This window comes from Stegodyphus dumicola, chromosome 6 (genome assembly GCF_044657685.1).
Source record: "Stegodyphus dumicola isolate Sdum_Otavi_A_Nest chromosome 6, ASM4465768v1".
Taxonomy (NCBI): Eukaryota; Metazoa; Arthropoda; class Arachnida; order Araneae; family Eresidae; genus Stegodyphus; species Stegodyphus dumicola.
In genome coordinates this window covers 203,826,229-203,852,175 of record NC_140773.1, presented here as the reverse complement: position 1 = coordinate 203,852,175, position 25,947 = coordinate 203,826,229, and the positions used below count along the sequence as shown (strand labels likewise).

The 25,947-nt window shown below is 30.8% G+C and overlaps 1 protein-coding gene across 5 annotated transcripts in view; it reads right to left on the bottom strand.

Annotated features, from left to right (window-relative positions):
- Positions 1-245: 245 nt before the first annotated feature.
- Positions 246-25,947, bottom strand: part of LOC118201606 (uncharacterized) — an 80,184-nt gene continuing 54,482 nt past the window's right edge. The window contains exons 3-7 of one of the 5 annotated variants that reach the window (XM_085819374.1): positions 16,826-16,874; positions 14,263-14,434; positions 9,003-9,082; positions 556-638; positions 246-476 (exon numbers count right to left, since the gene is read on the bottom strand). In XM_085819374.1, coding sequence (XP_085675500.1) covers positions 557-638; positions 9,003-9,082; positions 14,263-14,304 — 204 coding nt within the window. In that variant the 5' untranslated portion in view covers positions 14,305-14,434; positions 16,826-16,874 and the 3' untranslated portion in view covers positions 246-476; position 556. Of the gene's footprint in view, positions 639-8,667; positions 9,083-14,262; positions 14,435-16,825; positions 16,875-25,947 lie in introns of all 5 variants that reach the window. The other 4 variants (XR_015041816.1, XR_015041815.1, XR_015041817.1 and 1 more) reach the window with 4 other exon arrangements.

The window sequence follows — 25,947 nt, the reverse complement described above, 5'->3', positions numbered from 1 at the left end:
TAGCTTTTGCATTTCAAACATTAATTAAAAGGGCTTGAAATTGTTCTAAAAATGTGTAAACACCCTCTGAAAAATATTTTTAACTAATAATTATGATAAATAAATGATAAATCAAACATTTAACTTTTTTTTTTACTTGACACACAATTTATGATTTAATACATATTGAATATATATTCTTTTGTAAAAGCATGGATGTGGCGGAGCTGAATAATATCATGGTCAAATCAAAACATACTACACAATTCTCAAAACTGATTTTTAATCAGATCTTTAATTTTTGTTAGATATACAACTCGTACAAATTGCAATTTTTCGACAAGAAAAGAAATACAAAAATAGATTATAAGACACGTTTTCAAAAGTTGTTTCTTTTGGTTCCCTCCAAACAGCAGTGCCCACAAAAGATATAATTCCAAAATGCCATCCATAATAATTATGATAATATAATAATAAAAATATGATCGTATATAATATACCTTAATACATAATCATATAACAGAAAAATATTTCATGGAAAAACAGATGCATATGCATCCAAAAAATTCTGCTGGAGCTAACTTATCTTTGCTGCAAAGAAGAATTGTTGATAATCAATAAAAAATGGAAAAATCAGTACGGACGTCTTCACACCTACACTGAAATGAGAAAATAACACTATTAATTTTTAAGAGAGTATTTAACATTAGACAAAGCTTGTATATAAATATATGCTGAAAATGAAATAATCATAATATATTTGACAGAAAATTATAAATGTATTAATCCACATCATCTTTTGTATCCAAATTCATAGTGGAATAATCGCCAATAATAAAAATTACATAACTGAAATTATTAGCAATAACAAAGCTGCATGCTAAAGTAAAATCACCAATTTAATACAAGTTTGCATAATATATATATAAAAAAGGGGGGCAAGGGCTGCACTGAACTGCAGGTAGCATCTTTAACTGGATATCCCATCATTTTGATAACCGCCATGAGAAAAAATTCTGACAAAAATATTTAAATATAGTGATTCAGTTAATTTTCTTTTTTATTTAAAATTTGGGATGTTGGAAATCACTCCATTCAAAATTCAGCACATATCATATTTAAAAAAAGGCACGGGTAGCTTTATTTGCATTAATACTGATTCTTATAATACCAAAAAATTATAAATCACTTGCTATAGAAAATATTCAAATTTGGTATATAACAGCCATAGATATATGCAAATTCCATAAACTAATATGCATCAAAACAACAGACAATTTCTTTAATGCATGTCATAACTCAGTAACAGCTTTGTAAAGAAAAAAAAAAAAACATGCAGAATCATCATCTGCACTAAAGCAAATCTGATAATGAACAATACTTTTCATGGCATTCTGACAACAGCTGAATTCAAAGGATAATAATTATTTCCCTGTCAAGTAATACATAACAAATTTTTGCAACACATGAAACACCAATTTTGCAAGCAAATAAAATCTGTTCTAAAAAAATTCAGTATACTTTATAAGATTACAAATTCAGTAAGTGACACATGTATTGTCCTCTGGATTAACAAAACATTAAATCATACATAATTTGCCAATATAATGACATATGCATGAAAAACATTCTATAACAAAGACACATACATGAAGTATCAAATTATTATAATTACATACAGGACAGGAGACCATCAATAGAGCAGCTAAACCATCATTCCAACTTTCAGCTTTTGTGCTCTATTGATGGATACTATCTACCATTCACAATCAGCAACATTTATTAGATATCAAGTTTCATAAAGTTACAAAATGTAGACAGATATACATAAAATAAACATATCATACAGATCTTGTATTGAGTACAATAATGACAGGTTTACAATAATGCACGTTACATAGTATAGAGAAAAATATTACATTTGTTGAGAATGTATATTTGCAAATTTAAACATAATTTTAAAGAATATCAGAATTGCATAATAAAAATAAGCATTATACATTTTTTGAAGAATTTAGACTTAATTAGTTTAGAATGTAAATTAATACGACAATATAAATTTATGACTTAACTACATATAAAATATAAAATACTAATATATGCAGTTAAGTCATATGAACATTAATATTCATATGCCTTAACTACATATGAATAACTAAAGCATTATAATATTGACAATTAATAGGAAATTATATACATAATTAAATTAACATATCACAATCTGAAAGATTAATTGTTTTGATATCAGGAAATAGGCAAAATATTACTTCAACGAAATTAAATATCTTCAATAGAGAATAATAAAAATGATATTGATATATTAATATAAGATAGGAGAGAGATACTATTGTTTTTGAGAAAGAAGTGTAATATAGTTAATATTATTAATAGAAGAATAGAGAGATAATGTTATAGATTTTTAAAGTGTTATATAGTTAATATTACTAACAGAAGAAAAAGGGTATAGAAAAACATAGTATAGAGAAAAATATTACATTTGTTGAGAATGTTTAGAAAATGAGAAGAGTAAAGGCCTGTCTACACGCAGCGATTTCCTCGGCCCACAATATCTGAGATAGCTTGCTTGTTCACACGGAACGATTTTCTCGTTAGTACAGGAATTTACTCAGCCAATCACTGTGAAAGGAAGCATTCCCACCCTCTACAGAGTCACACTGTCTACGATTTGTAAACAAAGCTTATGGTGTTGTCAAATAGTCAAAATAATGGATGACTATTTTACTTTAAATTGCTACTATAGATACAGCTACAATTTTGAACTTAGCTACTGCTACAGAAGGGGGGGGGGAATGCGTTTGGACCAAAAATTGAGTCAAATGACGAGAAATTTATAGTGCTTTCATAATACCCTGCTCCGGGAATTGCATATTGAAGACACGGTACAATTCAGAAAGTATTATTTACGGATGATGCCGCGTTATTTTGATTTTTTGCTAAATTTAGTTTGCAGCAAAATTTTTATAAAAATATGCTTTTTCTTTGTGTACTGAGCACATAGATTACTCTTTTTTTAAATATTTTATTTATTTATTTTTAAATTTTATTTTCTGGCACTCCTATTTGTGCACTTAAATCTTGAAATAATAAAATAACCATGTTTCAGAAAAAATAAGTAACTACTGTGCTTTGAATCAAAACCTTTATTAATGAATAAATAAACAATAATGTCATGAATATCAAACCAGTATGAGTAAAAAGTAGTAATAAAGAATAAAAATTACTACATTACAAAACAACAGTGTAACTTCAGTGCAAAAATTTCAAATAAGAAATATCATAAAAGTGCAATAATATCATAAAAGTGCAAAAAAATAATATCAGCATAATTAAATAACTAATACAGTTTGAAAACTATGATCATATGACTCTATCAGTTAATCAGCTAATAAAATTTAGCAATATTGTATTAAATTGGGCTGTAAATTGTTTTCGCAAAACTCAATTAACACAAAACTGAATTTGTGACTTGTGACTTTCTTTTGAGTTGGTACGCAACTATTAAAGTTTTAACCAGTAGATCTAAAACATGGGCCAACGGCCACTTGAAGAATAAAAAGAAAGGCGTTAAAATTCAATAAGCACCAAACCCGCAGGTTTTCGCCTGCGGGTGTGGTGCTTAGGCGACAAAATAAAACGTGACTTTTAAGTCATGCAGTTCGAATTTAGCAATGGAGAAATGAAATTGAAAAGTCCTTGCAGGTGCAGAAAGTCCAAAATTAAGGTGGGGGATCGAACCAACGATCTCGATGTAAGGAGAAAACCTGCTATGGTCTTTACCACTGGGCTATGATCGCTTGCATAGGAGGTGTCGGAAAAGCTATGTGCTTCGTCACCTGATTAAGTCCCATTTTTGGCAAAGTCAATGAGTCTCTGCCCTGCTTTAAAATGGACCATAATTTTTTGACTGGAGATTCTGCTTTCTGAATTTTTTCAAAAAGTGCGACCACAGTTTCAAGTAGTTTCTGAATATTTTCATCTAGTACCCATTACACGGCATCATTAATAGTTTCTGAAACTTTTCTTGGGGGGGGGGGTAAAATAATTTTCACCCTGAATAGAAAATATTTGAATATATAAAGTAATGGGGAAGACAAAGTTTACCAAAATAAGAGAAACCCTTAATTTTTTATTTTTAAAATTTACATTACTCGTGTCCCAGAATACAACATTTTCATTATAGAAACCTATTAGTTGAAAAATTTGAACTTGATAAAGTAATGGGGAAGACAAAGTTTACCAAAATAAGAGAAACCCTTAATTTTTTATTTTTAAAATTTACATTACTCGTGTCCCAGAATACAACATTTTCATTATAGAAACCTATTAGTTGAAAAATTTGAACTTCGCTCCAACGAAATGCAGCCATGTTTATTATTCCAAATGAGGAGAAAAGCACGTGATCACTCAAAGCAATCTTGTTGGCTAGAGACTCCGATTTTATTGTACGCTAGTCAGCAGTGAACACCAGTTCTGAAATCGCGGCAAAGAACATGACCGATTTTTGGCACATGCGCAGATCCTTAAAATTGTTGCTTTACGAGAAAGTCGGCCGAGAAAATTGCTTCATGTAGACAGGCTTTAAGGGTAAGTATTAGGAGAAGGAAGTAAAAAGATATATTCAGAGAATATAGAGAAACTTAGCTATGGTGATTAATTATAATCCAAAGTAACATAATAACAGAAAATTTTCAAAACTATGTTACAGCATTATGATAACATTCTTGCTAAATCAAGTAAAAATATAAATAATATTAATATTACACAATATCCAGTGAGTAACAAGATCGGTAATATAATATTATAAAACATACACTTAGCAACAAGTCACATATACTGATGAACTATTAAGACATGTGAATATGACAGATAAACTATAGTAGAATCAATTAACAAGTAATACAATATTAGCAAGTAATGCAATATAAAACCAGTAATATGTTATTTAAATAATATATTACTGGTTTTATATTGCATTACTTGCTAATATTATAATAAATAAATAAAAATGTTCTATACAAGTGGTATTGTCTAATGGAAGTGATAAGATAAACGGAAAGATCATTGATAAGAAGTCTGTAAATTCATAGTCTTTGAAATAAAGTCCTTAAATATAAATTTTAAAATTTCATAGTCTTTGTAAAATTATAAGTGTAGTCCTGGAAATGGATAGACATTTGAGTTTTGAAGGTGGTTTGGAGAATGAAGATATTATTATTTGAAGATAATTCCTTTAATAGGCTGTTCTTGATTTGATGTAATCAACCTTAAGTTGGTATGAAGGACATTTTGCATCATCTTGCATAATTTTAACCTTTTTGTGATGTGTATCGAAATTTGTGTGATTGTGAATGTTGTTGACTTGGCAATTAATGCAAGAAGGGTAGTTTTTGGCACTGATGTTGATGTCGTGCTCCACAGAACACACATTGTATCCTGTTATTGCAGAAATTATAATTATGTGTAAATTCCTGACAATCAAAACAGCGTTTGATTCCAAAGTGTGCAGTTATTCAAATGAATTTCCATCCTATTGCTATTGTTCTTAGTTTTTGTAGGCTACTGAAGGCAGAAGATGAGCATTCAGCAATCCATTTCGAGGTGAAATCTGTATGTTCTGAAAGTTTGTGGACTAGAGTGAGGAATGACTTGGCAGTTTGGTAGTCGATGTAAGTAAATTGATAATATCTTGCTCTGTATATTTTGAAGGAACATGATGAAGATTACACCACAGTAGTCTAGGTATTGAGATTTTTAGTACAGTCAAAAGTCGTTAATCCGGACTTGTCGGGACTTCGGCGATTCCGGATTATAGATCATCAGTTTAAATCTCGTAAGATGGCATGCAGAAATTCTAAAATTAAAAATATGAAACCGTAATTTATGAAATAAAGAACAATTATGATCTAAAGGGTATCAAAATTGACAAAAAAAAAAGCTTAATATTTATTTGTTTACTTTATTAAACATTTCTTTCAATGTAAGTTGTTTGAGTTGCTTTGTTTTATGTGATAATATTCTTTTTAATTCTATAAACAGACATAATTTCTTGTTCAGTTACAAAGTTCCGCTGTTCAAGTCCTGTAATTGCTGTGCCGAGAATACCGACTAACTTGTCAATCGAAATTTTTTCGTTTTCACTAACCTCTCTGTCACCTTCTTCATGTCTTTATCCATTTTTTGCAGCCATTCCACTTTTTGTTTGATGGACATCGAAACATACTATAGTTTTGTAGATCCTTTGGGAGCTCCAGCATCGGAAATTCTATTTGACATAATAGAAAGTTCAAGTTTACTTTTATAAAATTGCTCTTACAGTCTGCAAAAAATAATAAGCAGGATACAACTCGAAGATTAAGGAACAACACAATCTTCAACATTAACTGAAATAGATAATTAGATACTTTTAGCTTATACCGTCCATTATACATAAAACGTGCACGCGAAAACGTATTCTGCGCTTGCGCACACGCATATGTGCAGTCGTAAAGGTCTTACGTGCACGCGTAAACCCCTATGCGCATGTGTCAACGCGGCGCATGCGCGGAAAGTTTTTAGCTTTGAGGTCCGGATTATAGATCATTCCGGATTATGGGTGTCCGAATTAACGATTTTTGACTGTAGTATTTCTTTGACGGAGCTGTTTAATACCTTTTCTTTTAGCAGATATACATCATTATTATTGTAACAGGAGATGGCAATGCCACCACGTCTAAGTACAGTTATTTTAGTAAGATTTATGTTTAGGTTATTTAATGGTAGATTCTGATCGAGATCTTCAAGGAGATTTGAGGTTGTATTGTTGCCTTTAGGAAACATTAGCAAACTCGGTAGCTTTTTATTGGAGACGATATCTTCATCTTTGTGACAGTTATCTTGTGCTATATTATGAGAAGGAAGAGATTGCTTGTATATAGTAAAGTGAACTGAATCATTACTAACAGGAAATTCTGGATGAGATTGTTCTTCAGTTTGTGAATCTTGAATTTTGCAATCAGGAGACAGTTAATGAATTTATCCTCTTTTCAATCTGGGCGGAATTGTTCTTCACTTTGTGAGACTTGAATTTTGCGTTCAGGTGATATTTGAAAGAATTTGTCCTCTTTTGACATAGAATTATTAAATTTGTTTGGAGAAAATCTGGTAGGAGAAACTTGTGCAGATTTTTTATCGACTTCATACTTTTTTTCCAAATTGATTAATACGGCATTTTTTAGGTTCTCGAAGATATTTTTTAAGATTTCTTGTAGGTTTAATAGAATGATGGTTTTCTTTCCTTTCTTTGCTTTTAAAAGTTTTATACCTTGATTGTAGTAATTTTCGATTTGACTAGCACGTTCTATCATATTGAAGATAAGGTCTTGTAATTCCTGGATAATAGACTCCAAATTTAGGTCAATGTCAGAATTATTTTCTGAAAGAGTGTCTATCTGACTCATTTTGAGTGTTGGGTAGATAATAAATGGCAAAAAAATGTATGACAAAGTAATTAATGCAAAGCTGTGAAAATTATGAGCAGTAACAGATCCTTGTCAGATCTTTTCTTATTTATAAAGACTAATGTAGTGTATTATATTAAAATAACGATTATATGACTGAGAAAGTAAATTACAGGTAAAGTAGCAAACTGTTTAACGTATTGTGAAAATAATAGGTAAAACTATCTTATGCAAGTTGCGAAATTAGAAGGAAAAACTTAAATCTAAAAATAGTAACTTCATAATATAGTTAGGCGAGATATTAATAATGCTTTACAGGTATGTATGGATGAAATGAATATTTATTTATATACTGAGTATTAAGGCAAGTGCAGTTTCATAATAAAGCATGTGCATTGTTAACAGTAAATTCTATGAAATTTAAATATTGAAAAATTACAAGAATAAGTAAAATCAATATAACTTTCAAAGTTTTATGAGCACAGAGATAAAATTTATTTGAAAAGAAAGAGAAAAATTTATATTATTAGGCTATTAAAATTTTAAATTTTCAACTGCAATAAGTGGCTAATAATTTAAAATGTAAACCTTTCTAGTACAGTTAATGCTGTTTTAAAGAGTTACAACAATGGGAAAAAAATTTTTTGAAGATCAAAATAATACTAAAAATTTAATTAAAAATATTAATTACTTAAAGAGGTTTGAGTTTTAAGTAGTAAAAGTTTTGAGAGAAAGAAACATTTTATTTTTAGAACCATTATAAATGTAAGATATAATAATTTAGAATAACATACTAGAAACAAGAAAAAGACTTAGATCTATAAGAACGTTAGTTAAAAGCTTCACTCGATGTTAATTAAAGCTGAAAATACTTTTAGTTAATTAATCATTAATGAAGTCTCACACGTTATGGAACTTGATATCAAAATAATCCTCGTCTCAAGGGCTCTTGAATGATAATATACTTGATGCGAAGTAAACTTTCCTTCTGCATACGAATATCCCTCAAACAAGAGCATAAAAATTTACAAAAACCAGAGATGGTAGATAGTAAATATATATCTATAATTACATGTACAAGGATTTATAGATAACAGACAAGAATCTCAAGCATTATTTAAAGCTACATCAGAGGAAAAAAACTCTTTAATTGGTAAAATAAAAGCCAACATTTTTTAATCAATATAATATGTTATCAAACATTATACTTTTGAAGAAAAATCAACATTACCAATGCTTATGTCCATGATAGGCTCAGTAGTTCACTTTTATATTTTAAATTGATACTGCAACAGTATGCATCTTTAAATGTCTGTCAAGATGATGTTGTCTACTAAAAGTTTTGTTACACACTCCACAAATGAAAGGCCGTTCTCCAGTATGAATCCTATTGTGCTCAGTTAAATGCCGTTTTCGTTTAAAATTCTTGTGACAAATTTCACAAACATAAGGTCGTTCTTCAAAGTGATGACTTAAATGTGTTGCAAGATCACTTTTCAAAATAAAAGCTTTTTTGCAAATTTCACAAAATAAAGGAGGTTCCTTCTTATGAAATAACAAATGTACCTGAAGATCATAGTTTCTTTCAGGCACATATGAGCAGAAGGGACAGCTGAAGACCCCCGTTCTAACTTGAGTTTGGTTATCTATAATATAAGAAAAAAAAATTTCAAAATGTAATATTTTATGAAAATATCATTACTTTAACAAAAATTTAACATACTTTATAATTTTTTAGCAAGAAATGTTTGAAACACAGTTTAAAAAAAAAAATCTCAAGAATTATGCCCAAATACATTTCTAATTATATTTTCGATTTGCAAAATTAAGATGACATTTCATAATTTATATAATATGATATTAGACATCATGCTTCTGAAGAAAAATCAACATTACTAATAAATACCACTAAACAATTCTGCAGTCTTATGTCAATTGCTTTCACAAACATCACATTGATATGGTATTAATTGGCATGACAATTTAAATTAACATTTAGATTATACTTTTTACACCTAAAAGATATGTTACATACTTCACAAACAAAGAGCTACTCTCCAGTATCAATAATTAGGAGATCATTAAGAACCTATTTCTACTATTGTTACAAACTTCAAAAGGGTAACACTACTCACTAGAATGAAGTTTTAAATAGGAATTAAGAAGAACACTCTTTTGAACAAATTTTTTATTACATGATTTACAACCACAGGATCATTTACCTGCATGATCCTTTAAGGATCAAGTATATGATTTTTTTTGCTGTAGAAGTTTTGTTACACATTTGGAATATCAAATCAAAGTAATACCCCCTACATGTTTTTTAAGGTTTCAAATTAAAGCTTTCTTTGCAAATATCACACATGAAAGGTGTGTGTTTAATTATGGCAAAGCACGCTAGGGCTATCTGCCTGAGGGGAGGGATGCCTTTCGTGGAGGACTTTCTAAGGGAAACTGGCTCGTATACACGTTACACATGGGGAAAACCACGAAAACGCCCATGCAGCCAGCCCGTCACACATGAAAGGAGAATATTTCTTATGAAATAGCAAATGCTCTTGAAGATTACAGCTTCTTTCAGGAGTATACCTGCTAAAAAGGTATCTGATCATTTCTTTTTTAACTTGAATTTGGTTACCTGTAACATAAAGAAAATTTTCATAATTAATATTTTAAGGAAATATTACATTTCTACGAAAAATATCACTGTGAACATAATATTTTACCAGCAGATGTCTTAATTTCTCATAGCATTAATAAAAACACTGAGTGGAGTTTCTTCCAGGTTGATGGATAAAATTGGGGAGGAAGAGAAAAAAAAAAAAAAAAAAAAAAAAGATGAAGAGTGATGAATCCATGAGGCTATTAAAAGGGATAAGTTTGTTGACTTATTTGAAACTAATTTTTTTTTTGTGATAAAATGCAAATTAATTAACTTTCTCAAAAATTCCAGTAAAATATAAGGATGAGCTCTTTACTTATTGATGTGGTACTTTATTGATTCCCCCCTTTTTAATCAGTCTGGCACAACAAGAAAATTATCATTAAAGTTTATGATTTTATAAATACTTCCACAATTTGTACATTAAAATATTAGTTTCTAGGAATAAGTGATTGTTTTAAACATGCCCCAATTTATACAATGTTTTGTTTTACTTCTATTCTTTATCCATTCATATAATGGAAATATTTAAATTTATTTGTAATATAGTAGCACTATATATGAATTAAATATACGTTTAATAATATTACGAAATAGGTAAAAAATCAATTTCTTCCAGCTGATTTTCTTCCCCACAGAAGAAATATATCAACATTGTTGAAAATATACTACTTGCAAAACCTTACTTTTATCAATATATCAAATCTTAATAATAGAAACAAATGTGTCTGCAATTTCTCGTGAACTAGGCAATGTAGCAGAGAGTGAGGTTCAACAGCATTCAAACAATTATTTCTGCTATTTAGAATTCATCCATTCAAAATTACAAATGAGCTTATTGCAGTCAATAGAAAGGAATTTTCTATTTTATTCACATGATTTTTTTATGATGTAGGCTCAATTTTGCAATTTTTCTTTTTTTAATTCAGTTCCATTACCTGTTGTCTCTAAGTACAAAGTAACCAAAAAAGTTCTTGCCGTTTCTGATATGACATTGGAAGAGTGAACTCCAACATAAAAATAGTCGCCAAACCTGGCAATGAAGTGGTTAGGATGGGAGTCTGGGCATTGACCAAAATTATAAAGGCCCGATACATCAGTACTTCAAACGTAACTCACACAGCGACTGATTGAAATAGATGCATCAAAAGCGCTCATTCAGAGATTTTAAAGTGGGCCTGTCAGCAGAAGAATCAAGTCACGGAATTTGCCAGGCCTTTGGGGATGATGATATCGTTAATGAATGAATGGCTAGGCAATGGTTCCAGTAGTCCAAATCAGGAGATATGTTTCTTAGTGATGCACCATGCAGCAGCAGGCCACAAGCACTGGATGATCAGAACCTGAAAGCAGCCAAAAGGAGACAGTAGCCAAACATGTGGTGAGCTTGCTGCACACTTCCAGGTATCTAATGAAACAATCAGACTCTATTTGCACTGCACAGGAAAGGTATGCAAACTGAGCAAGTGGGTACCCCACTCACTTTCTGATGCAAACAAGTAACAGCATGTCACTGCCTGTTTGTCATTGCTTACTCTGTACCGCAATGCATCTATATTTGATCGAGTACTTACCAGCAATGAAAAGTGGGTCCAGTATGATACACCCAGGCATTCCAGACATTGGTTGTCACCACAGGACACTGTGCCTCACACTGCGAGACCTTCTATCCACCCATGCAAGATCATGCTCTGTATCTGGTGGACTAGTCACCAAATGGTGGACTTGGAGCTCCTGCCAGTGGGCCAAACCATCCCGGCAGGCCTGTACTCACAGCAGTTGGAACATGTGCATCAGGTACTGATGCATAAAAAGCCAGCATTGGTCAATCATAAGGGTGTACTCCTCCTCCATGACAATGCGAGGCAGCATGTAGCTCGGGAGGCCAGGAATACCATCCAGCGACTGGGCTGGGAGACACTACCCCATCCACCATACTCTCCAGATTTCATGCCAACAAATTACCACCTTTTCCATTCCCTGGAGAATCACCTTTGTGGGATATCCTTCAACAACCGGCTAGACCTCAAAAAGGCCCTGACGATACTTCTTTGCATCCAAGACTCCTGAGTTTTACCATGATGGTATCGCACAGCTAGCCACTTGTTGGCAAAAGGCACTGGATCCCGGTGGTGATTACTCTGAGGATTACTAGCGATTATTATTTGTTTTTTGACTTTTTCTTTCACATTGTCAAAAACAGCAAGAACGTTCTTTTGGTTACCTTGTAATTACGCTATTCTGTTTTCGATATGAACTGAAATTCAATTTCAAAATCAAAAGAACACAAAAACACACATATATGTATATTTGACCAAGAAATATATATATTTTACTTATATATTTTAATTAATTAAAATTCTAACTTAAATTTGCATTAGACCTTTAGCTTTTCATTTCAATATTTCACTTTTCTGTTATAGCTATTAACAGACAGCAACTGTTAATAGCAAACCTCTCTAAACTGCCTCATTTCAAAATTAATAGCCTCCAGCATATGATGTGTATATAACACTGGTGATGTATATGACTTTTCAAACTGAAACTCAAACAGCCAATAATAATTTAGAGATTTATTTATTAGTTAAATCAGTCATATGATTTCAAAATTGAAATCAACTCTAAATTAAAATTTTATCTTGAACACATAACACTTTGCTTCTCTTTCTAACAAAATGCTGCCACACTGTTCTTACAGCAACAATATTAAAAATGTAAATGTTATGTTATGGAAAAGAGATAATGTGTCAAGTTATTTGTGGCTGCATCATTTAAAATAAAAGGAATATTACTTAAATCTACCAAGATTGCTTTTCATTATAGATCTTTTATAGTCTGCTTTAGATCCTGTGCCATCAGCAATTTTCCAATTTGTTTGTATTACCCAGAAAAAGGTATTTGCAGGTGCACAACTGAGACTAGTTCAATTATACAGAAATTGAAATCATTTAAATTACGAGGGCTATCCAGAAAGTAGATTACGTTTTGGAATAAAAAAATAAACAAAGTATAGGAAACAAATTTTATTATATACAGATGAAAGCCACACTCAAATACTACTTTTCTACATAGTCACCATACAAATTAAGGCATTTATCGTAGCGATGTACGAGCTTGGAAATTCCTTCGTCGAAAAATTCGGCCGCCTGCGCCTTCAACCAATTCGTTACCTCTTCTTGCCTTCCATCTTGCACAAAACTTGTGGTAACCAAGCTTTTCGCTGATGATTTCGTGCAACAAACTTCGCGAAATTTGTGGAAAACTCAAAGAAAGTTCCGTTATTGTGAAATTTCGATTTTCACGGACTTTAGCATCGACTTTTTCGAGAAGTTCGGCGGTCACTATGCTGGGTCTCCCACTTCGATCTTCGTCGTGAACATTGGTTCGGCCATTTTGAAATCTTATGACCCACTGACGCACTCCACCTTCAGTGATAATGTTGTCCCCATACACTTCACGAAGCTGCCGATAGATTTCTATCGGTTTACAGTTTTTTGCAGTCAGAAACCTTATTACTGAGCGCACCTCGCAGCTCGCGGGATTTTCAATTAACGCAGACATTTCAAACCGTCACAGTATCTGAACGGAGCACAGCACGAACCTCTCACTAGCACGGCTAGATGCAGACTGAGCTGCGCAACGCTCTGACCCCAAGATGGCCGCGCTAGCCCCGCCCCTAGCGGACACAGACGGAAACGTAATCTACTTCCTGGATGGCCCTCGTAAAAGTATAACAGTGCTAAATACGAATAAAATACAGGTATAATGACATAAATAAGTTAAAAATGTGTTCCTTCTATTTCAGGAAGAAACCTCCTTCTTCAATAGCTTTTCATGCACCATGCATGTTCTGTTTAATTGTACTAATGATTATTTTAATTTTTGAACGTTTTCTGAATTCACTTATTTTCCCTCACATTTTCTTGCCAGGATGCAAACTAAGCAGGTGAACAAGAGTATTTAAACAGTTGAAACAAAAAGGTTAGACAGATCATGATTTCGCTAGTGAAGTGCATGTCTGGCTATTTCGTCCTCCAGCTGTTAATCTTAGTGGGGCTATGCATTCTGGCCATCTAGTTAATATATCGCCATTACAGGTTTCTGAGTCAGCCTGTTAGGATTAAACTTGAATTGTGTAGTCTAGTACTATTATTGCTAAATCACCTTTAAGTTACCGCCACAAGTAGTTACTGCTGTTGTACGCATGTAAGTCTGTGCATGTCTGTTAACCCGTTCACGACGAAGACACCTCTGTTACTAAAGCATTCTCTTGGGACGGCACGTTAACCGGATACATTGTCTTGTGAGGACGGGCAATTTGCGCTGCTAAGCCTAACTTTGGGAAAAAATTCTTATAAATTAAATCCAATTGTTCCAATTTTTGGTACATTATGAGAAGAACATTCAGGTAGTTGTCAGAATTAATTTTAAACCTTTATTGTTAAATTTTCCTTAAAAATTTTATAAAATACTCATTCTAGAATAATATAATTTTTCCTTTATCACACAATTAAATATATATTGAAAAATACCCAAACAATCAGAGATTTTATTTAACACAACACATAATTAAAATTAAAAAATATTAAAACTGTCTTTCATAAAAATTCAACGAAAAGGAAGCAATATTTCAAAAACGAGACAGTGTATGATATTCTTTGAAACATGGGTGTACGCAAAGTCCAATGTTGCACAGGAATAGAATATCAGCAAATTTGACTCATTTAGCATTTGTGTATCTTCTACAGTAAGATAGTGCTTTCGTTTTGTCATTAAAAAAAAAAAAAAAAAAAAAAAAAAAAAAAAACATACAAAACGCTAAGCCATACAAAACATTCGTCTCAATGCCGGAAAAAATCTATGAGTAATAAAAAAGTCTGTAAGGACATCTACTCCAGTATATGGGGATAAAAAAAGAAAAACAAATAAAATAAATTATTTAAATTAAAAAGTATTCGAGAGCATCCAGAACATGTTCATTTGTTTATATGAAATGAGGTAGTAAGAGCCATTACGTTACTTAACACTAACGAATTAGCATTTGTTTAAATTCTTCTAAGTTCAGATACCCATATCGCAAAAATAAAAATAAAAGTACCTCAAAGATGGAGAACACGTGCATTTGTTTATATCAAATGACCCAGTTAAAGAGACATTACATTGCTCAATACCCAACCACGAATCTCCCTCTCATTCCAAAACAAAATACCAAAAATAAAAAACATTGCATAGGAATGAAGGTACACATACTTAACTTTTGATATATTTTCCCATAACAGACATACAGCTACATCTAGTGGCAACAAAAAATACTAATTAAACATTCTATCTAGAAAGTCAAATGTGGTACGCCTGGCCATCGAATGAATTAAATGGCGATTCAAATATGACACACCCGGCCGTGAGGTAATGTTCCCTGCTAATGCACATATGACACGCCCGTACTGAACAGGTTAAGTAGTTCTGATTAATAAAATGGTCTTTTACATCCTTTCTCTGTTCATCTTTATGCCTGTGCAAGAATTCACAATGGTTTGTCACTCAAGTAGATCTAGTCCTACTGTATATTAGCCAACATCTTATAGCACAAGAAACTTGAGAACCCTACTACCACACATATTTCTGCTTTTAACTCTTCCCCATAATGATTATCAAACAAATCTCTTATTAACCTAAGTAAATATTTACAACTAATATATAAAAGAAACTGAAGAAAAATACCAAAACTATATTTTTATAATACATGTTTGACTTGCAAAATAACAATAGATATAAAAATTTCATAATCAGTAGCAGAACAATATACCTATGGCAAATCATCCAAGAAAATTTTTTCATGCAAATATTTTGAAACAATATCAATAGATATGATAGGGAACAGTTTTAAGCAAAAGTATGAAATTCTGAGTTATACACAGTTAAAAATTAATGTAAAACTACTGATAGAATTATTCTAAATTCAAGTACTAATATACAGCATTCAGAAAAATCTTATTAATTGTAAATAATAAATTTTTTATAAAAATTATTAACTGCTTAAATTACAAATTATATCAATTACATAATATGCTGTTGTTACATATGGCTTTATTGGAAGGATCAATCCATACATATAAAACAGCTGAAGCATTACACAAGAAGAATGATATATAATAAAAGGAACAAACATTCAATTACATAATATAACTCAAAATAAAATCTACTCTTTATGTATAAATCAGTGAGATCAAAATTCTTAAAGATAAATTTTTCTACATATGCATCTTTAAATGATTATAAAGATGGTAAAAAATGCCAAAAGTTTTCGTATACAATTTTCCCAAATAAACAGCTTCTCTTCAGCATGAATCATAAAATTTTTAACGAAGTGTTGTTTTAGGTTAAGTGGTTTGTTATATATTTCACAAATGTAAGTTTACTCATCAATAATGAGTTGTTAAATGAACTTTAAGAGTATATTTCCGAGAAAAAGCTCTCTTAACATACTTTACAGATAAAAGGCCGTTCTCCTGTATGGATCTTACAATGTTAAAAAAAATGATGTTTCTGGATAAAAGATTTGTTACATATATTGCAAACGTGAGGCCGCTTTTCAAAGTGAAACCTTAAATGATATTTAAGCTTAGTTTTCAGAGAATAAGCTTTCTTGCAAATGTCACAAATGAAAGGAGGGCTTTTTTTATGAAGTAACAAATGTTTATGAAGATCAGGCATACAAGTAACATACAAGCAAAAGGGACAACAGATGACTTCACTCTTCATTGGAATTTGGTGACCTATAAAATAAAATTAAAAAATTGGTGTATATTATTTCTTAAATGATAAATATATCACAGTAAAAAACTGATATAAAGACACACTAATAATATTTATTATATATGCATTTTAAAGGATTTATCAGTTCAAAAAAAATTTTTTTTACTTATACAAAATATTTTACTATTTGTGTATACATTTTCTACTCTTACCATAAATTAGAAGATTCTAAATCTTATACTGAAAAAAACTAATGGGCAAAATATGTGAAGTGGAGAAATAAAGAGTAAATGCATAGTTTTTTTAAAAAAATCAATGTCTAATATTTTATAAAAATAACAAATGTTTCTCCAGAATTTAATACACTAATTTTGTACAAGCAAATGGCATAATTTCTCAGGATGGAATTATAAAAACATTTGGGCAATTTTTTAAAATAATTTGTGTGTCTTTTTTTAAAATATTCAATTAAAAACTCATGCATAAAGAACACAGGAAACACAAATTTGTCATAGAAATAAAGCTTTGTAACACAAGAAAATCCCAATAGTAATTCTGAACTAAATCTTAAAACATATTTTTATGAGGAGGGATAGATGACATTTTATAATCAATGCAACATATTGAATATCATGCTTTTGAAGGGGAAAAAAACTTTATTAATGAACATTAACATAACATAATTTTTATTAATAGTTTTATTAATCCAGTTTTTAATAACATAACTTTTATTTATTTAATAACATAATTTTTATTACACTTATTACCACAAACACATTTATATGACAATTCAATGGTATAAATATTTGGTACTTCTTTATTAAAATGGCCCTCAAAATTTAATTGCTCATCAACTGAAATGTAACATGTAGCGAAGTATCACGTAACAAGATATCTCGGTTGATGAACGATTCAATCTTAGGGTTGCTAAAATAAGGAAGTAACAAAAATTTAAATCAACATTTAGATTATATTATTTTTTTCCAAAAAACTTTGTTAAATATTTCATAAACACAATGCCACTCTCCAGTGTGAATAATTCAGATATAATCAGAACAAATTTCTGAATAACTTTACCTAAACACATCTTATGCTTAAAATTGCTAACCAGAATTAAAGTTTAAATGGGAATTAAAAACATACTTTTGAATAAATTTTTTATTACATACGTTACAAACACAGGACCATTTTCCAGTCCTTAAATGATCAACTATATGTGGATTTGATACACAATTTGAAAACGTAACACTGTGCATCAGAGTGATACCTAATATTAAATAAAATTACAATTCGGAGTAAAAAATATTTTGCAGACATCACAGATGAAAGGAAGATATTTCTTATAGCATAGCAAATAATGTGATGATCAGATGTCCTTTCAGCAACATAAAGTAAAAAGGACAATTGAAGACTTCACTATTAACTTGAATCTGGTTAACTATAAAAGAATTTCTATCTATAAATTTAAACAAATTTAAAATTAAGTACTTAAAAAGATATCCTAATTCTATTCCACGAAAAATTTAACTATGACTATAACTTTTAACGAGCAGAAATCTTGAAATCTCACAGTTGGTTAATAAAAATTTTAAGCCATCATACACATTTCTACCTTTGACTTTCTTAAATTAACTACTCATATATAGAGATAAAAAATTACAAGCATCAAGCAAATCTATTTTTTTATACACGCTAGGATTTATAAGTAATAAAAAAGAAAAGGCACAATAATATGAAACTATACCTTAATTTTTGGTTTACAGAATAAAAACATTTGATAATTAACAGAAGAACCATATACCTGTGGCATATCATTCAAGAAAATTTTATTTACTTAGATACTTTAAAACAATGTCAATAGATATAAGCAGAAACCTGAAACTCGCACACTATTAAAAATATAATTAGAACTATTGCATATAGAAGCACTAATATACTGCTTTAGAAATACCTTTTTATTCACAAAAAACTTATACAAATTATCATTTAGATATAATTCAAATCATATGAAATAGATAATATTATACAGAATAAAAGGTACTCTCTGAATACAAAACAACACAAGCAAAACTATGTTGACAAATTTTTCTCCAATAAAAGAATTAAAAAAAAGTAAATACCAGAATTTTGCAAACAGTTACAACATAGCACATTCTTCAAATTCTAATAAAAAAAAAATCGCTGAACACTAGTAGTTCGTTCCGAGGTTCGAATCCCGCGAACGGGCTGGCTGCATGGGCGTTTTCGTGGTTTTCCCCATGTGTAATGTGTATACGAGCAAGTTTCCCTTAGAAAGTCCTCCACGAAGGAAATTTAGTAAAAATGTTCAAGAGGTAGCTTTAGTAGATTTTCCCCTAATTTAATAAAACTTAGTAGCTTCAGTAGATTTTTCCTGATACAGATATGGTTAAAATACATTTTACTGTAGTAGCAGTATTTTCACTTTTGTCACATCACGAAAAAAAAAAAAAAAAAAAGAGAGAGAGAGAGTATGAGAGTTAGAAATAACAAATGAAAAGAAAAAAAATTAGCCTCTTCTGAAGCTAATGTGAAACAATTTATATAACACATAATACAGGAATCACTAAAACCAAACCACTGCATCTGTAATTCTACCCAAGATTTCACTGTAGGTTTTATGCTTCCCTTCTTCACAGAAAAAAAAAATTATATTTAAGCATTCTAAAAAGAAACAACAGAAAAACATTACAGATCCATGACAATATTGTAATTTACAACATTACACCATTTTAGTTTATGCAAAATTACCTTAATTATCCATCATGATAAATAAATTTCTGGCAATTTATTTATTCAACACACCATTTACATTTGTTGCACATAAAAATGCACACATTTTACAAAAATATGGATTTTAGGAAGCCTGCAAAATCTATGTATAAATTAAAACTGAAACCCAGTATGTAACATTTAGCATAATTCTGAAACATGGTTTATATTAGATATGCAACTAATATAAATTTTAATGCCCTTTAACAATAAAATGTGTACAAAATAACAAACATCTTCATCAAATTTTAATCCCCCTCAAGCAAGCTTCCTTCAGAGTACTAATACACAAACTAATCATTTTTAATAATAGTACATGAAGAAGTGTGAGCAATATAAAATAAAAAGAGCGAGCTGGATATACACAAAGTATAATTTCTAAATACATTTCACAGTGATTATTGTACATCACAAAATATATGTGGGACAAAAGGAAATCCAATAAAAATATTTCATGGAAAATATAAGCAATAGCACCAAATATATTCACTGGAGCAAAATAATCTTTAAAAAAAAGTACACAGCTCATTTATCAAGAAAACAGAAAAACAAGTACAGAATTCTCCTGTAGCAAAAATCAGCAACAAAAATGAGAAAATAACACTAGTACTAAGAAAAAAGACAAGGAGGAGCTACTAGGAGAGCACAAAGAACTGTGTAGACACTTTTTTGACACTTCACTAAACCTAGCTATGAGCTATTGTTAATTCTTATAGAACTGTAAAAAGTCATACATTATCCGCTACAGAGTAAAACAATCAATGTATGCAAAATCCCATTAATTAATATTTATCAGGCAACAGTTAATTTTTGACAACATATAATTCAAAAATTGATTTGAAATGCATGCCAGCAACAATCCAAATGAAAAGATTCATGAATTGTGGCAGGTAAAGATAGCTAGCAATGCTCCAGTTTCTAATTTTATGCCTTTACTATGGAAAATGCTTCCCAGTAATAAATCAAATTGTTCTCTTTTTGCCAATTTTGTGACTTTCAGGCTAATTTTTCTTTTTAAATTCAATCTGAGCTGTCTTAAGTACTGTAGACGTTTGTAGAAATTTTAATGAAGATTCAACCAATATTTTGTATTTTAATCTTCTTTACATTTGTTAATGGTACATTACTAAGATTATCTATGCAATTAGTATGTACAATACTGAAATTTAAAATATCCATTTGAATATTAATATACTATTTTAGATCAAGACCATATGCTCTGAACTGTGCATTACACAGTGAATTTAAATCTAACAGAAGGTCTTTTGAAATGGCATTGTAAAAATATCCCAGAAATTACCTGCTTTTTATATTTCAGGTTGACAGTTATACCATTGAATAAATGTATCTGTGCTCTTTTTAGGATAAAAATTCAAAACATAAAATTTTAGTGCATTAATTATTGTGGTATTGTGTTTTATAATGTGTAACAGCAATTTTAATATTCTTCAAAACTATTTTATTTTGATGATGATATACTGATTATGTAACGTGTTCTATTTTACAAATCAGAAATATACTTTAAGATATAGTTGTTAATATTCTTTGGGATTCTTGTTAATTTCATAAAAATTATTGATTATGTTAATGTAAGAAACTTGATGTTTTATGGGTAATTTAATAATTCACCAATATAAAAATTTAAATCAACATTAGATTACATTATATTTTCCCTAAATGCTTTGTTTCATACTTCACAAACATAAGGCCACTCTGCAGTCTTAATAATTAGAAGACCATTAAGAACATATTCTTGAGTAAAATTTTAGTTACATACATCTCAAGCCTAAGATCACTCACCAGAATTAAGGTTTAAATGGAAAGTAAGGACTTGCTTTAGAGTAAATAGTATGGTATATTTAAGATAGTATATACTTCATATACTATACCAATACTACTATTAGTATGCTACATACTTCACACAGATATACTAGTATGCTATATACTTCACAAACATAGGACCGTTTTTTCCTGTATGATTCTTTAAATTATCAGATACATGACTTTTTTTTTAACAGTTTTATTCCACATTTCAGAAATCAAATGAAAGTGATCCTATATCAGGAATCGGCAAGCTACGACATGCAGGTCACCAAGTGAAACACCCGAGTTCCAAAAATATGTAAATTATATAACAAACATGTATATACGTAAAAGGCAAATTTAAAGTTAAAATAATTAAAAAATGTGCAAACATATAAAAGATTTAATTTTTGAACTAATCTACAATATCATTTAAATTCAGATAGCATAAGTAAATCAAGTGCAAAACCAAACCATGAAAATAAATTCACCAATTTAGCAAATTAAAATTAAGCAGGCAGGAGACAGACTTATCAAGGGGAAGTTGCCTCCAAACCTAACTCTACAATCATTCAATTCGTGTTTCGTCATTCATGCAGGCAAGGGTAAGGGGTCATGCAGGCAAAACCAAAAGTAAATACATAGTGAAGAATGTCCAAAAAGAAATACCAATAAAGTGGTACCTTGAGAAATTGGTCTAAAAGGAAAATACCAATAATGAAGTATTTTGAGAATTAAGCAATGTAAAGTCTAGTATTAAATTAACTTTTTTAAAAAAAATTTAGAATTAAATTTTTCAGAAAAATTAATTTAGAAATCAATGCATTTCATTCCTTCCAGCAATGGCACAAAGAATTAATTAAATTTGTATTTAAATTCATTTATTCTTTTGAAATAAATTATATAACATATATTTATGACTCCTAAGGGCCTTTAGCAGTATATTTCACTTTTCCCCTTGGGCTTAATGAGATGAAAAATGTAAAGACAAGGTGGAAAATCTTATGCACTAAAGTGCAGCTACAATCAAAAGTCGTTAATCCGGACTCGTCGGGACTTCGGCGATTCCGGATTATCGATTTTTCCGGGTTATAGATCATCAGTTTAAATCTGGTAAGATGGCATGCAGAAATTACAAAATTAAAAATATGAAACCGTAATTTATGAAATAAAGAACAATTATGATCTAAAGGGTATCAAAATTTACAAAAAGAAAAAGCTTAATATTTATTTGTTTACTTTATTAAACATTTCTTTCAATGTAAGTTGCTTCGTTTCATGTGATAATACTTTCTCTTTAATTCTATTAAACAGACATAATTTCTTGTTTAGTTACAAAGTTCCGCTGTTCAAGTCCTATAATTGCTGTGTTGAGAATACCGACTAATTTGTCAATCGAAATGTTTTCGTTTTCAATAACCTCTGGGTCACTTTCTTCACTATCGGAAGCGAATTATAATGACGAGGAACTTGATTTAAATCATATCAAAGACGGAGTACATCGAAATGAAATACTACACTTAGTACGGAATTATAAACCAAATAAAATAAAAACATCTGCCCTGAAGATAAGGATAGTGCTGACAGATCAACTTCCAATCCGCGGCGTGAAATTGATAAACAGATTTCGGATTTCAAAACATACTTTCGCTTTGTAGATACAAATTACATATTAGTAAATATATATCGGAAATTCTATTTGACATAATCTTTCTAATCTATCATAATCTAATAATGACGTTTCTGCCCCCCCTCTGCCGCAGAGCAGCGTGAAATTGATAAACAGATTTCGGATTTCAAAACATACTTTCGCTTTGTAGTAAATATGTATCGGAAATTCTATTTGACATAATCAAAAGTTCAAGCTTACTTTTATAAAATTGCTCTAACAGTCTGCAAAAAATAATAAGCCGGGTCCATTTCGAAGATTAAGGAACAACGCAATCTGCAACATTAACTGAATTAGATAACTTTAGCTTAGCGTATAACTCCGTTACACATTAAACGCGCATGCGCACAAACATATTCGCAGCCGTAAGGGTCTTACGCGCTCTCGTAAACGTCTGTGCGCATGCGTGAACGCGACGCATGCGCAGAAAGTTTGTAGTTTTGAGGTCCGGATTATAGATCATTCCGGATTATGGGTGTCCGAATTAACGACTTTTGACTGTATTTCCTTACAGTATTTGATATAATTAGCATGCAGGTGATGTAAAATAATTTCTGTAGAACCTACTTATAATATTTAAAAGCAATTATGATAGCATTTCATAGCAATGCGGAATAGTTTCTGCACCATTATTTCTGAAGTACTTTTAATTGGCAGAGAAGCATTAGAGCAAACTACTTTTGTTGACAACCTTATAGAGTTCCTCACTTTTATTCTGTGAAATTAAGTGTTGTGGAACCTAGTGAACTGTTAAGCGAATAATCGCTTAACCTTCCAGTGGGCGTGCGTATGTGTGACATACACTAGATTTTAATTTCGCATTTTTTTCATAGACCAGAAGGCGCTATGACCGCGTGTTCTTGGCTATTCTCTCCTCTTCGTTCGCCCTTCTTTCAGTCATCTGCTGGATTTCGAGGGGTTAATGCGAGTCTGCAGATTTACTATTTGTATTCCAGAAATACGCGCGACCGTTGAAGTAAGTTTTTGCTATATCTAATTTCCTTTTTTATTATAGAAAATCTTTATTCTTTTGCATCTAAATCTTATAATTTGTGTGCATAATTACTTTTAATGATAAAATAGAAGCACTGTATGCGTCACATAACGCGTGACCATGTATGATATTTTTGTTCTTTTCTTTTCAGTTATGGCGAATAAAAGTAAAATACTTGACATGAATGATCCGAAGGATCTTGAGATTATAAAAAATATACTTTTATGTGACAGTGATGACGATGAGGACATTATTTTAAATGAAAGCATTACAGATGAAGAAGAGCGAATTTCAGAAAAAGGTGATTCAGAATTGGAGATAAGTGCAGAGGGCAATTCTAAAGAGGGATATAATGATGATAATTCTTCCGAAATGTATATAGTTCATAAAACAGAAAAGTCATTGATTCTTGGACATGGCATAAAAAGAAAACTAAATTAAATGAGAGCCTCGTAACATATGTGTTCATGTTTCTGGAGTCATCGGTGAAGCTAAATATCTAACAGATATTTTGGATATATGGAAATGCTTCTTTACTGATAGTTTGATAGAAATCATCGCTGAAGATACGAATAAGTTTATTTCTTCTGTGAAGTCTAATTATTCTCGTATAAGGGACAGCAGAGAAACGAATGGGCAGAAATAAGCTTTTTTGGGCTTACTTTACTTAGCTGGTATTTATCACGGTAACAGAGTTCTGGAATCTTGAGGAACTGTGGAGAATGGAGGAATTTAAAGTAGTAATGAACTTGAAGAGATTTTTGTTTTTACGGTTTACGGTTTGAGCTGTACGGTGTGATGACAAACACAAGAGCAGAACGAAGAGAAGTCGACCGCTTGGCTCCAATAAGAAACATTTTTGAAAAGTTTGTCTCTAATTGCCAGAAGTGCTATTCACTTGGAGAGAATGTCACAACTGATGAGAAATTAGAAGGATTTTGAGGAAGACGTGGTGTCATTCAATACATTCCCAAAAAAACCGAACAAATATGGCATAAAAATTTATGCCATGGTAGACGCTCGTATGTTTTACACATACAGTATGGACATTTATGCTGGAGCGCAGCCAGATTGTCTTTTTACGTAAGCAACAAACCACAAGATGTAAAAAGGTTGACAGAACCTATTGATAACACTGGAAGAAATGTAACCGCAGACAACTGGTTTTCAAGTTTTGAGTTAGTACGAGAAATAGATGAAAAAAATTGTCATTTGTAGGTACTTTGAAAAACAATAAACCTCAAATTCCGGATCAGTTCAAGCTGGTGAAAACTCGGGAACCCAATACGAGTCTTTTTGGATTTAGAAAAAATATGACACTTCTCTCCTATGTACCCAAACGTTATAGAAACGTCATATTGATTTCAAATCTTCATGATGACGTAGCAATAGATGAAAATACCCAAGACCAAAAAAAGCCTGAGATTATCACATTTTACAATCGTACTAAAGGAGGTGTGGACTCTTGTAGTTTTCTTCTCTATGCTGAATATAGCAGCAATCAACAGCTACATAATTCATTCAACGAATAATAGTGAAAAATTAATTAGAAGATAATAGCTGCGAAAGCTAGCAAATGCTCTTGTGAAGGAAAACGTTGAAAGAAGAATCCCTAACTCTCTTCAAAGTGAGCTGAAATTTAAATTGTTGAAACGAAAAGCAGAATTAGCTGTTGTTGAAGAAATGACTTCAGGAAAAAAAAGATGCAGACCCTGCCAAAATGACAAGCATACTAGAATTACGAGGTTCAGCTGTGAGATTTGTTTAAAATTCATTTGTCTAGAGCACTGTAAACATATTTGTTCAGACTGCACCGATGCAATGAAGTGACTATGAA